Source organism: Erythranthe guttata, chromosome 2 (assembly GCF_056151865.1).
Source record: "Erythranthe guttata isolate IM_541 chromosome 2, IM_541, whole genome shotgun sequence".
Lineage (NCBI taxonomy): Eukaryota > Viridiplantae > Streptophyta > Magnoliopsida > Lamiales > Phrymaceae > Erythranthe > Erythranthe guttata.
In genome coordinates, this window is record NC_142534.1 from 3,103,006 (window position 1) to 3,116,096 (window position 13,091).

The 13,091-nt window shown below is 34.6% G+C and overlaps 2 protein-coding genes, 1 long non-coding RNA gene and 1 other non-coding gene across 4 annotated transcripts; 3 read left to right on the forward strand and 1 right to left on the reverse strand.

Moving 5' to 3' along the window:
- Positions 1-2,762: 2,762 nt before the first annotated feature.
- On the reverse strand, positions 2,763-5,229 carry LOC105949520 (pollen receptor-like kinase 4). The gene is made up of 2 exons (XM_012972822.2): positions 3,665-5,229; positions 2,763-3,576 (listed from the first exon to the last, which is right to left on the reverse strand). The coding sequence occupies exons 1-2, from the start codon at positions 4,914-4,916 to the stop codon at positions 2,888-2,890; spliced, it is 1,941 nt and encodes a 646-aa protein (XP_012828276.2). The 5' UTR covers positions 4,917-5,229; the 3' UTR covers positions 2,763-2,887.
- Positions 5,230-5,578: 349 nt separating this feature from the next.
- Positions 5,579-6,375, forward strand: LOC148772124 (uncharacterized). Its single transcript, XR_016034038.1, has 2 exons — positions 5,579-5,699; positions 5,907-6,375. It is a non-coding gene; the product is annotated as an uncharacterized LOC148772124 (long non-coding RNA).
- A 383-nt stretch (positions 6,376-6,758) lies between these two features.
- Positions 6,759-7,601, forward strand: LOC105949521 (uncharacterized). Its single transcript, XR_016034039.1, has 2 exons — positions 6,759-6,878; positions 7,127-7,601. It is a non-coding gene; the product is annotated as an uncharacterized LOC105949521 (transcript).
- Positions 7,602-10,993: 3,392 nt separating this feature from the next.
- On the forward strand, positions 10,994-12,741 carry LOC105949611 (peroxidase N1). The gene is made up of 3 exons (XM_012972917.2): positions 10,994-11,512; positions 11,779-11,941; positions 12,124-12,741. The coding sequence occupies exons 1-3, from the start codon at positions 10,994-10,996 to the stop codon at positions 12,540-12,542; spliced, it is 1,101 nt and encodes a 366-aa protein (XP_012828371.2). The 3' UTR covers positions 12,543-12,741.
- The last annotated feature ends 350 nt before the right edge of the window (positions 12,742-13,091 follow it).

Consider the following 13,091-nt stretch of genomic DNA (forward strand, 5'->3'; position numbering starts at 1 on the left):
AAATAAGGAAAATCCCTTTATATATACCAAAATTACCCTCAATTCATTTGAAACCCAATTTAACTCCAATTTCATGATTTACACCCCAATTTAGCCCAATTTCATCAATTAACCAATTTTAACCCAAATTTCAATTTTGACCCCAATTTTAACCCTAATTCGTATCAATTCCAACCATTATGCTCTAACTTCTTTAATATTACACATTGACCCCGGATTTTAACAAATATATCACATTAACCCCCAAAACTTTTTTTTTTCAGAAAATAATTTTTTTTCTGAAATATTTTTTTTCCGGCCAGATTCCGTCGTTGACCGCCGGTCTCCGGCGTTGACTTTTTTTTTTTTTTTTTTTTTTTGAATTTTGTTTTCCTGAAATTTTTTTCCGGTCGGTCAACGGCCGTTGACCGCCGGGTCTCCGGCGTTGACTTTTTTTTTTTTTTTTTTTTCTTAAAAAAAATATTTTAATTAATTTTACTGTCTAAGCTGCTAAATTACTGTCTCCGGCAGCTATTTAACTGTCGGAGACAGTAATTTAACTGTTAATTGATTTTTTTATTCTTAAAAAAATATTTTTAATTAATATTACTGTATTCGTTGCTAAATTACTGTCTCCAGCAGTTATTTAACTGTTGGAGACAGTAATTTAACTGTTAATTGATTTTTTTATTCTTAAAAAAATATTTTTAATTAATATTACTGTATTCGTTGCTAAATTACTGTCTCCAGCAGTTATTTAACTGTTGGAGACAGTAATTTAACTGTTAATTGACTTTTTTATTCTTAAAAAAAATATTTTTAATTAATATTACTGTATTTGTTGCTAAATTACTGTCTCCAGCAGTTATTTAACTGTCGGAGACAGTAACTTAACTGTTAATTGACTTTTTTTATTCTTAAAAAAAATATTTTTAATTAATATTACTGTATTCGTTGCTAAATTACTGTCTCCAGCAGTTATTTAATTGTCGGAGACAGTAACTTAACTGTTAATTGACTTTTTTTTTTTTTTTTAATTTTTTTCCTTAAAAAAATTTATTTAAATTAATATTACTGTCTTGGATGTTAAATTACTGTCTCCAACAGTAATTTAACTGTCTTAGACAATAATATTAATAATATTACTATTCGGAAAAATAATATTCATAATATTACTGTCCTAAACAGTAATATTACTGTCTGAGACAGTAATTTAGTAGTCAAGACAGTAATATTAATTAAAATATTTTTTTTCTAAGAAAAAACAATTCAAAAAAAAAAAAAAAAAAAAAAAAAGTCAACGCCGGAGACCGGCGGTCAACGGTGGTTGACCGGCCGGAAAAAAAAAGCAGGAAAAAAAAATTTCAAAAAAAAAAAAAAAAAAAAAAAAAAAAAAAAAAAAAAGTCAACGCCGGAGACCGGCGGTCTCCGGCGGTCAACGCCGGAATCTGGCCGGAAAAAAAACAGTTCAGAAAAAAAATTATTTTCTGAAAAAAAAAAGTTTTGGGGGTTAATGTGATATATTTGTTTAAATCCGGGGTCAATGTGTAATATTAAGGAAGTTAGAGCATAATGGGTGGAATTGTTAAGAATTATATTATTGAGGGTATTTTAGACTAAAGACATGGGGATGGGCTTAATTGAGGGACTGTTTTTTTTGTGGACTAAAATGCATTTAAGTCCCATGTGATGGGCCTTTTTGCCATTTGCCCTTAAATTAATCTCACGGGCAGGGGTGCTACTAATTTAATGAAATAGTAGCATTTAATAGCGGGCTTTGAATTTAGTAGCGGGTTTGAAAAAATGTGAATCTTACCAACCGGACATGCTATTAGCCCCTACTATTTAGTCAGTAGAACCTTAGAGCGGTAACCGAACGAGCCCTAAGTGTAAGTATTTAGTGGCTCTTCAATTTTCGCATTGTATATATTTGAGAGTTTGACACATTTACGTGTTCAGTGCTATTATAAATAATAATTTTATTTTAAATTGTAACTAATATACGAGATAACTTTAGAAAATTCAATTCGCATTACATGCAACATTTTCACAAGCGAAGGGTACAATGGTCATGATCCAAATCATCACAGGTCACGTGCGGGTGAGGGTGATCTCACTTTATCCACCTACACACACATCCGTAAAAATGGGCTTTTTCTTTATCTTTTATTTATTTAATGACCCAGGTACAATAATAAGGTGAAATTATTTAGTATTTATTATTTTATTATTGCCCACTGGTTTGGGGTTTTCCAGGTAGAAAATAAATCCCAAAACAATGGGTTGAGCCTTCAATTATTTATTTATCAGGATTTGGACTCATGGTCTACACTTGTGTCCCACTGAATTTCAGCACATGTTATACGAAATATTATTTTATTTGCAGAATGATCCCTTTTTGTTTACTTTATTTTGGATAAATTACGATAAAACCCTTTTGTTTGTGCAATTACAATAGACACCCTCATGCCTCAGCTATATTCCGTCTTAAATACATGTATTTTTATTTATGTTACTTAATTTTTTTATTTTTACACTACTCAAAAGTCATATTAATTAAAAAAAAAAAAAAATTCCTAAAATTTTTCTTTTGTTTTTCTTCTTTCCTATTTTCTGATTATATCCTAATTTATGCAAACCGGGTTCTAATTTTCTTTTTCATGAATACTATATGCGAACACCTGAAAATTTAAGTCCATTCTATAATAAATTCATGAACTATCCACTGTTGCCGATTCAAATTACCGGAAAATGAGCGGGAATTATCTAATAGTCCAAAAATATGAAAACTCAAAAAAAAAAAATCATTTTTATTTTGATTAAAGTGTTCAAAATATAATTTGCTGAAATTACGAGAATTATGTGAGTTAATTTATTTTGCTCGGAACACAAATAATATAAAAAAAAATCATCTCCGATCATCGGCGATCACCACCGACGAAGTGGCTGACAACGAATCATTCGTCGCCGCAGATCGATCCAACGACGAATACGAAAGCTCATCGTCTTCCGAATCTAAGGCAACCTCCACCTCCTCCACCTCCGCCAACACTTGGCTAATCTCCGGCCGTTTCTCCGGCGAATTCTCGCAACATTTCATCGCAACACGCAGCAGCCTCAGCATACCCTTACTTGCATCCTTCTGCACCGCGATCTCCGGATCGAAAATCTCCGCCGTCCACTCCTCCCTCACCGCCCGGTTGACCCACCCGCAGAGGTCGATGCCGCCAGTCCCCGGCGGCGCCGAATGCGCCGGAATTCTCCCGGTCAGTAGCTCGAGAAGCAGGCTCCCGTAGCTCCAGACATCGGATTTTTTCGAAATTTTCTTACATGATTGGTATTCGGGGGTTTTGTAGGCTACCATCCGCTGGGCGGCGATGGGGGCGGCGACAAGCGAGGTCAGCCCGTAATCGGTGACCAGAACGTCATCGTTTTCACCGAGGAGAACATTCGAGGGTTTCAGGTTGCCGTGTGGGGCGGTGGTTGGCGATCTGGCGGCGCTGAGGTGCAAGTACTCCACCGCCCTTGCGACGCCGCGTGCGACGGCGAGCCGTGACCCCCACCGGAAGGGGACTCGGCCACCTGTTCCTCTTCCTCCTAATTAACGATAAATAAACACCGATTAGCTAAACTTCATGGCTAATTATCACAATTTCAGCAAGAAAAAATCACGCTAGGGTTTTACCGTGGAGTCGATTGTACACATTTCCATTGGCTGCAAATCGGTACAAGAAGAGCTTCTCGTCTTTCGAATAGTAACAGCCGAGAAGCGGCAACAAATTCGGATGCTTCAAACCAGCAATTCTCGTCACCTGTTTGAAAAATTCGTCGCTGCTCAAAGGCTTCAAATCCACCAACTTCTTCACAACCACAGCTTCCCCAATCTCCAGCATTGCCTTGTAGCAATTCCCGAAATTTCCCCTGCCTAATCCTTCAGCCGATGCTTTCAACAGATCATCGAGCTCAAATCTTCCCCGGTTATTAATATTACCATTGTTATCCATGAACACAAGCTTCCCCTTTTCCACGACCTGATCACTCTCTCGATCCTCTTCGTCTTTCGGCGAGATGTTTTTCGGCCTCGCCACTTTCTTGAGCTTCTTGTATTTCAGATAGTATATGATGAGTAGGAAGATAACGACTACTAGCACGATTACGTTAACTACAATCATAATAGCTTCGATGTGTGAATTGTGGTTACTGTCTTCGCTCGAGTTTTCGCTTTTCAATTGATCAGATAAATCGTTTCTTGATCTGCAAAGCGTTGGAGTTGGTGGGCCGCATAGATATTCGTTACCAGCGTACGATGAAGGGCTAAAAGATTGAAGGGTTTTCGTTTCTGGTATTGCCCCCGATAGATTGTTGTTGGACACGTTGAATGTTTTCAACGTGGATTGATTGAATCCCGGAATCGGACCGGTTAACTTGTTGTCATGAAGAATAAGGGATTCAAGGGAATTTATATATATAAGAGATGACGGTATTTCACCGTGAAATCTGTTTTCGGATAAGTCGATATTTCTCAACTTTGGATTAGTTGCGAAATCCATCAGATTCCCAGTGATGAAATTGTTCTTGAAGCTGAGGTTTGATAGTTCAGTCAGGTTGACAAAGGCATCAACCTTAATTTCTCCAAAGATTCCCATATTCTCCAAGATTACGCCGGTAACTCGACTGTCTACGCATTGGATGCCGTGCCAGTACGGTGTTTCGTTCATGTAACACATGATGCCGGTCCAATTGGTGTCGAGAAACGAGCTGTTGAAGCCTGCCTTGAGGGATAAAAGCGCGTCCCTCTCGTACCCATGGAAGCCACTAGAATCTTCCGCTGATGTGGCGTTTACGTTTGAGGCGAGAATGGCAGCGGTGAAGAGTAGGGAAATGAAGGAAGTGGAGGAAATTACCATAGTAGTGAGGGAGTTGTTTGAACAGAGCATTGCAAGAAAATGGAGGTGGAGTTATTTTTTTAGTGATATAGTGATTGTTTTTTTAGGGGGGATTTGTAAGGAATATTCCCTTTGAGATTACAGTTGTAAGAATACAATGTGGTTGAGGAACAAGAAATTTCTTCTGAGAATCCAAGGTAGTCTGCATGCTTATTAACATTATAATTAGGTTCCGAAACTCCGATATTTGAATAACGAAACATGTCCGTAACGGGATATATTTTGCTTTCCTCATCCGCTCAAACCGAAAATTTCTACTCGAACAATAAAATATAATTTTAATGACCTTTTAACATTTCAAAAATTGCAACTATTGAAATTAATTATGAAGATGTTTTCTTATACCATATATTAAATAGATTATTAGTACTCAATGCATAAAAATATTGAATAAACATAGGATTTGCAAAATATGATTTCTAGAATAGGATTACCAAAATATAATTCTTAGAAATAAGATTACCAAAATACATTTTTTAGAATAAGATTACCAAAATATAACTTTTAGAATAAGATTACCAAAATATAATGTTTAGAATAAGATTACCAAAATACAATTTTTAGAATAAGATTACCAAAATAATAATTAATGCACAAAAAATGTTGCAATACTATATCGTCTACAAGTTTCCTCTATAAATAGAGTTTGCATAGTTGCTAGGGATTTTCACTCACTAATTGAGATATATTAATTATATTAATTTAGAAAATGGGAGGAGCCATTGCCAAAGTCCTTTGCTTCATTGTGTTTCTTTCCCTTGTTATTTGGCAAAGGTATCTTCATCTTATCAGTTTTATTAATCGCGTACTTTTCCATCAAACACGTTAATTTTATGCTGCACCTAGTGAAACTAATTTACAAATGATACATCATGCATACTCGTTCTTTTACACAAATCAATATATATGTAATTTCGTAAACGAGTATATAAATTATATGTATGTATGATTTTTATTTTATTTTATTTTTTGTGTTTTAAGGTTCAAGTACTTCCAACGACTTAAATATATGCCCTAAAGAAAAGTTCAAGATCCTCCAAAATCCAACGGGAAAGATCTTAGGGTGTACAAAGGAGTGGAAGGTGAACATTACATGTTCATGCGGTTGCAACCCTTACCAAGTGTATCTGCATTGCCCTAAATTTGACGCAATAGTGCTTACTAATGACGACCACTACACCATTAAGGAAACCGGCAAAAATAGCGGAGATTGTTTGTTGAAGGAAGGACAGCCTTTGAGTACTAATTTTCCTGAACACGCCGTCGTTTTCACCTACATAGGGGATCAGATCGATTTTGCGGTGTCTTCATATTCAATTGCTTGCTCCTAATCATAGAATCCTCTAATTAAATTCCTAATTTGTCATCCAATATTTTGAATATGTTTTTTGGATGAAGAAGCTTTAGTACCATATCAATATGAATTATGTTCTTTAGGTTTGAATCTTCACTTGTTGCTTCATCATTTCTAATTAAACTCTCCTATTGGGGTTTGAAATATTTAAAACTAATTGGGGATTTCAATTTAAAAAAGAAATAAAATCACTTAAAAGTTGCGATAATGAGCATTTTCAGATATTTATATTGAATTGTGGTTACATTTATAGATTACTATTGAAATTGATCAAGAGCTTTTCACTTTCCATATATTAAATAGATTACTAATATTCAATACACAAAATATTGAACAATTATTAGGAAGCCCAAAACATTGAACAATTATTAGAAAGCACAAAACATAATATTTAGAATTGGATTACGAAAATGTTAATATTTTTTTATTAGACTTACCAAAATAAAACCAATGCACAAGTCTATAAATAGAGTTGCATAGTTGCTAGTATCAATCTTTTGTTGTGCATTGAGATAATTAATTAATTTCGGAAATGGGAGGAGAATTTACCAGAGCCCTTTGCTTGATTGTGTTTCTTTCCATTGTTGTAATTGGCAAAGGTACACATACATCTTCTATCTCGTTATTTAGTCGTGTATTTTTCGTTCGAACAGATCAAATCTATGCTACATCAAATGAAATTAAGTCACACATGTTATATTATACTATTGTTTGTAAATGAGTGGTGCTGAAGTAACCGCGCTGAGCTTCAACTAATTATGTAACGTGATATTTTTAAAGAACAATACCAGAAAAAAAAAAAGTATATTCTTTATATATACATATGTTTTTGTTTTGGTACTTTAAGGTGATAGTAGTTTCAACCCAAGATGTGCTAAGGAGACGATTACGGTCGTCCAAACACCGACAGGAAGGATCGCAGGCTGCACGAAGGAGTGGAAGGTGAACGTCACGAATACATGCGAGTGTTACCTTTTTGGGGTGCATCTGCAATGCCCTAAATTTGATGCAATAGTGCTTACCAACGACGATCATTACACCATTAGCGAAAACGGCGAATTGAAGGGAGATTGTGTCTTGAACAAAGGCGAATCTTTGGGGTTTTCTAGTGACCAGCACCACAACGTTTTTACCTACGTCGGGGATCGTATCGATTTTGTAGTGTCTACTTATTCAGAAGCTTGCTCTTAAATCACAATTATTAATTTTTAATTTGTCATCCAATTTCTTGAATGTGTTCTTATTTTGGATGAAGAAACTTGAGTACCTACATATATGTGTATTATTCTTTCTTGTGGAATAATAAAAGAATCTTCTTGCTAGCTAGTTGCTTCATCATTTCTAATCAAACTTATCTCTTAGTAAGTTTTTAAAATATTTTTAACTAGTAAAATTTCATAATTAAATTTTTCTTATTTTTTTTTTTTTATAATTCATGTATTTATTGATCTACTTAAAATGAGATGTTATATTTATTTTTGAACATACTCTAAAGCAAAATACATTTTGAATTGTAGAAAAATCACATCAATCGAATGAAAAATCGCAAGAGTTAGACAACAGTATAGTAAATATTCCCTCCATTTCTTATTAAGTGTCTTTTCAAATAATTTTCGTTTTTCAGTATTAAGTGTTACTTTAGAGTTTCAATGTAGGACAATTTTTTTTCCTCCAATTTTAATTCCAATATCAATGACAAATTAATGAAGTAACAAAGAGAAGTTGAAAAACGCAAATCGGTAGTTTTATCAAATAGGAGTTGTTTCTTCTAAAATCAATTTTTTTTCGAAAACTTTCTTAATTGATGTGCGTTAATATTAAAACGACAACTTAATTGGAGTATTATGTTATATTCTAAGGCCCCGTTTGGTTGCCAAGATAAACCAAGATTAACTAAATAGTTGGACTTAATTTGATGTTTGGTATCCCGAATAATTGCCGGGTCGACCCGCAAAAATTATGTAATCATGCCTTATCTTGCCTTTTCTTGTCTTATCTTGTCTTCTAGTGTGTTTTTTTTTATTGGACAATTGCAAGCTCCAAAAAAATAATTAGGTTTCATTAGACTATGTAATCTTATCTTGGCTAATTTTATCTTGCCAACCAAACGAGGCCTAAGGATATCTTTGATTAATTATATTATAATGAAGGGTCAACGTTGACTTGATGACTGCGCGTAGTTGTCAAAGTTGATAATTCACCAAACGCGGTTATACCAAATTAAATTGGAATGCGATGTAGGCCACCGGAGCCAGATGTGACCGGGCCGCCGGGCCTACATTTTAAATTATCCATTTCTTGCATTTATTCACAACCAATTCAAAAGAAAAAAAAAACGAAAATTCAATTATTGTTTGTGCTTAGTTCCATCTTGAACTCATTGATATAATTTCCTCAAAAAAAAAAAAAAAAAAAAAAAAAAAAAAAAAAACTCATTGATATAATAAAACTTTCATATATTTTCTATTTTTTTTTATGTAATTGACCGACATAAGAAAATATATATATTTTTAAGCTATTTTAATTTTAAATTTATTTTAGAACTATTTATATGAAGTTTTTCTAGTACAATCAAAATTTATAATCTCTACTAAACCCCACGGTAAGGAAAAAAAAAAGTGAAAATAGTTCTTTTACTAAATTGTGTTCTTATTGTTATTTTAGTTTCAAGCTCGATAAATTTATAATCTCTTTATCAATGATATCTATATATAAATAAGCTTGTCACATATGTTTATTCAATACATTTATATCAAGTACATATAGGTAGTTAAGGATTGAGTTTTGATTAATTGTTGAAGGGTTGCCTTGATTTGGTCAAATTTTGCTTGAATTTTACATGAGATTTCGCAAGTGTTTTTCGACCTGTATTTGTCGAATTTTGAGCTAAATTCGACATGTACTCGTTGAAATCTGATTTTTTTTTTTATATTGTTTTCGAAATTTGCATGTCAAATTTTTGCGTATTTTTCGACATGTACCTAGCAAAAATTGCAAAGTGTTAAACTGAAAAGGAATTGGTATCTATTTTAGCAGCCCTTATATAATTATATGCAAATCCCTCTTATTAAATATAAATATTTTAGTAAACTTAGGGGAAAAAAAACGTGCATGTGTAGACAGAGTAATTTGGTTCCAATCGAAAGTCAAAATTCAGTAGTGGAGCACATTTAGAACAAGTCAAAAAGTGTCTTGGAATTGACGTTAGACAAGGTATTAGGTTCCTTAGTGAATGTTTAGTTGAAATAATTTAAACATTTAATCAATTATTAAAAATTGTTTATGTATTAATGAATTAATTAACAAATTGCTACTAGAAGAAACCGTTATTAAATATGTTTTACTATATAACTTTATTGACTCGCTAGACAAATGATTATTTCATTTTATTTAAATTAAATTTCTAGGGCACGAGCAAGTGTTGGGTTAAAATTGAAGTTAGATTGTCCCACATAATAATTAAATAGTTTGATTGATTGATTGAGAGTTTTGATCTAACTAGACTATACTTTAAATTGTATTTTCAGCTATTATTTCAAAATGATGAATGTGTGATATATGAGTATATAGGTTATTCAAATACTGCACCGAGTTATATATATTAAGTGATTTTTAATTATTGATTTGGTTAAATAATCACTGTTGTATACAAAAATATACATGGACGAGTGTGTGATTATGTGCAGATCAACAATTATGAATCACCAGAGTGTTGCATCAAATAAACGGAGAATATATATCCAATCGATACTACAATTGATCCAAAGACAAATTAGTTTTAAATCACTGAAATATAATATAAAGTTTAGAAATTATCGTATAGAATCAATTTGTGATGTAGTATTAGTTTATCGAAATGTAATATTAGTTATAAATCACCCAAATGTTATATTCGTATAAGTTTATCTGAACGTCCACTTGGCCCTCGTGTTCTTAAAATCTTGACTTCGCCGATGGACGTTTAATTATTTTTATCGAGCATTTTCCGAGGCTCTCGTATTCTTCAAAATAATCTCACCTAATTTTCTTGATTCACCCACCCCCTACCACAGGAGTCAAAAAACATCCAATGCCACCATTTCATTGTCCTCTTTATCCAAAACAAAAATTTATAAGCTGTCAAGTGTCAACATTTGTCAATGGCTTCCATCATTTGTAAGAAAAAGTCTTTTATCTTATATTTTGATCAATATAATATATTGTCTTATTCTTATTGAACTTTTAGCTACTAATTACCATCTTATAGAACTTTTAGCTACTAATTACCATCAACAGATTGTTAGGGTAGCGGACAAGAAGCTAGTCCCCATAAGTAACCAACTCTGATTGGAATTGAAATTCCCATAATGCGATTGTCCGTGCTTGATCCTATAACCTTGCATCAACTTACTAACCCCATAACCAATTGAGTTATACTCACACTTATTGATTTTTTTAATATGCACGCAGCAACAAAAAACGACAAACAAAATCCGATTCAGAGAGTAGTATATGATAAGCACAAGACAAATCGAACCAAATAATTAAATGCAATTTCACTTTCCAACTCATCATCCAATAATACAAAAAGAAAAAAAAGAAATTAAAAATCTTTGAATTGTAGCCCTCCAAAAAAAAAACTCACCACACGCGAAGTTCCTCAAAGCCGTCTTTGCTTACTTCTTCTTCTCCATAAACACACTGTCCCACACACACTACTTTCCACTTGCCACACATGTATATATATATATATAACCCTAATACCTTCATTCCATCAACCCACAAAACACACACACACACACACACACATACATATACATCATCAATTAATTTTATTACAATTATGGCATTTCATAACATGAATCAACAACTTCTTGTTCCAATGTTCTTGTTACTAGTTGCTACGTTCGCGGGCTTGTCCTCCGGGCAAGGAGCCACGAGGCTGGCTTTCTACGCGAGGACTTGTCCTCGCGTAGAGTCCATCGTACAATCCACCGTCCGTACGCATTTCAACGCCGACCGTACGGTGGCACCGGGGCTATTGAGAATGCTCTTCCACGACTGCTTCGTTCAGGGCTGCGACGCTTCCATCCTCATTGATGGGGCCGGCACCGAAAAAACCGCGGGCCCCAATCTTCTCCTCAGAGGATATGAGGTCATCGACGACGCCAAGCGCCAGCTGGAGACTGCATGCCCCGGCGTCGTCTCGTGCGCCGACATTCTCGCTCTTGCTGCCCGTGATTCCGTTGTGCTGGTAATTAACCCATACAGTAGAACCTCGATAAATTAATACTCGATAAATTACTAACCTCGATTAAATAATAGTTTCTCGCAGTCCCGAATCCGTGAAAACGTGTTAAATTATTAACTCGATAATTTAATAATTCGCTAAACTAATAGAATTTCTATGGTCCAGACTGTATTAATTTATAGAAGTTTAACTGTATATACATATGTGTGTTTGCGCGCGCATGGAGTTTTGGAATTGGAGAGGTTTTAATTTTTTTTTCTTTTATGCAGGCCGGTGGGCCGAGTTGGGCGGTGCCAACGGGGCGAAGAGACGGGCTCGTATCGTTAGCGAGTGAAACGTCGAATTTGCCGGGTTTTACGGAGTCCGTTGATTCGCTGAAACGGAAGTTTCTCGATAAAGGTCTCAACACTCAAGATCTTGTCACCCTTTCTGGTAAGCACACATAATTTAATGATTTTAGTTTCCATCTACAATTTACACACAATCACATAATTAAATACATTTAATTAATTTGTAATTACATTAAATTATCAAAATTATTGAAATTAGTTGATGATGAAGATTTTAATTAAACTAAAACAGAGAAAAATCTAAACTGATTTTAATTTTTGAAGGGGGGCATACCATTGGCACCAGCGCCTGCCAGTTCTTCCGTTACAGGCTGTACAATTTCAATTCCACCGGTGGGCCCGACCCCACCATCGCTGCCGCATTTCTTCCTACACTCCGGGCACTTTGTCCGGATGGCGGAGATGGGTCCCGCCGGATAGGGCTCGACAACGGCAGCGAAAACCGGTTCGACAACACGTACTTCGCCAACTTGAGGAACGGCCGTGGAATTCTTGAATCGGATCAGAAACTATGGACCGATAGCTCGACCAACACTTTTGTTCAGAGGTATCTGGGGGTGAGGGGTTTGTTGGGGTTGACTTTCAGCGTCGAATTCGGAAGGTCGATGGTGAAGATGAGTAATATTGAAGTCAAGACGGGGACTAACGGTGAAATTCGTAGGGTTTGCTCTGCTATTAATTAAGTGGTGGAGAAATTATCGACGAAGATCGTAAAATGTTTTTCTCCCGCCCTTTTTTTTTTCTTTTCCTGTTTAGATTTTACGAAATTGTTCATGGAGTATGTATTTATACTTCGTTGATCGAGCATTTATACATCGTTGATCGATCAAGCGATCGTTATGGTTAATCTGTAAGTTTAATGTTTAAAGCATGAGTTTGAAATTTGAATCTTATATCAAAGAGAAGCAAAGAACCAAAAAAAAAAAACACTCACATGATTAAAACTCAACAATCATAATTTAGCACTTACCTCCCCTGTGGTTTGAACTTTGTGCACATGGCCCCTTGTACTTTCAATATAGCACATAACCTCCCTACTTTCGAATCTAAGCACATAACTCACTAATACTTTCAAAAAAAAAAAATTCTTTCTAATGAGCATGATTATTTACCAAGTGGAATACCAGAGGGCATATGCAATTATATTAAAAGTATAAGGGGGTCATGTGCGTAAAGTTCAAATTACAGGGGGGTTATGTGCTGATATTAAAAGTACAAGGGGTCATGTGCAC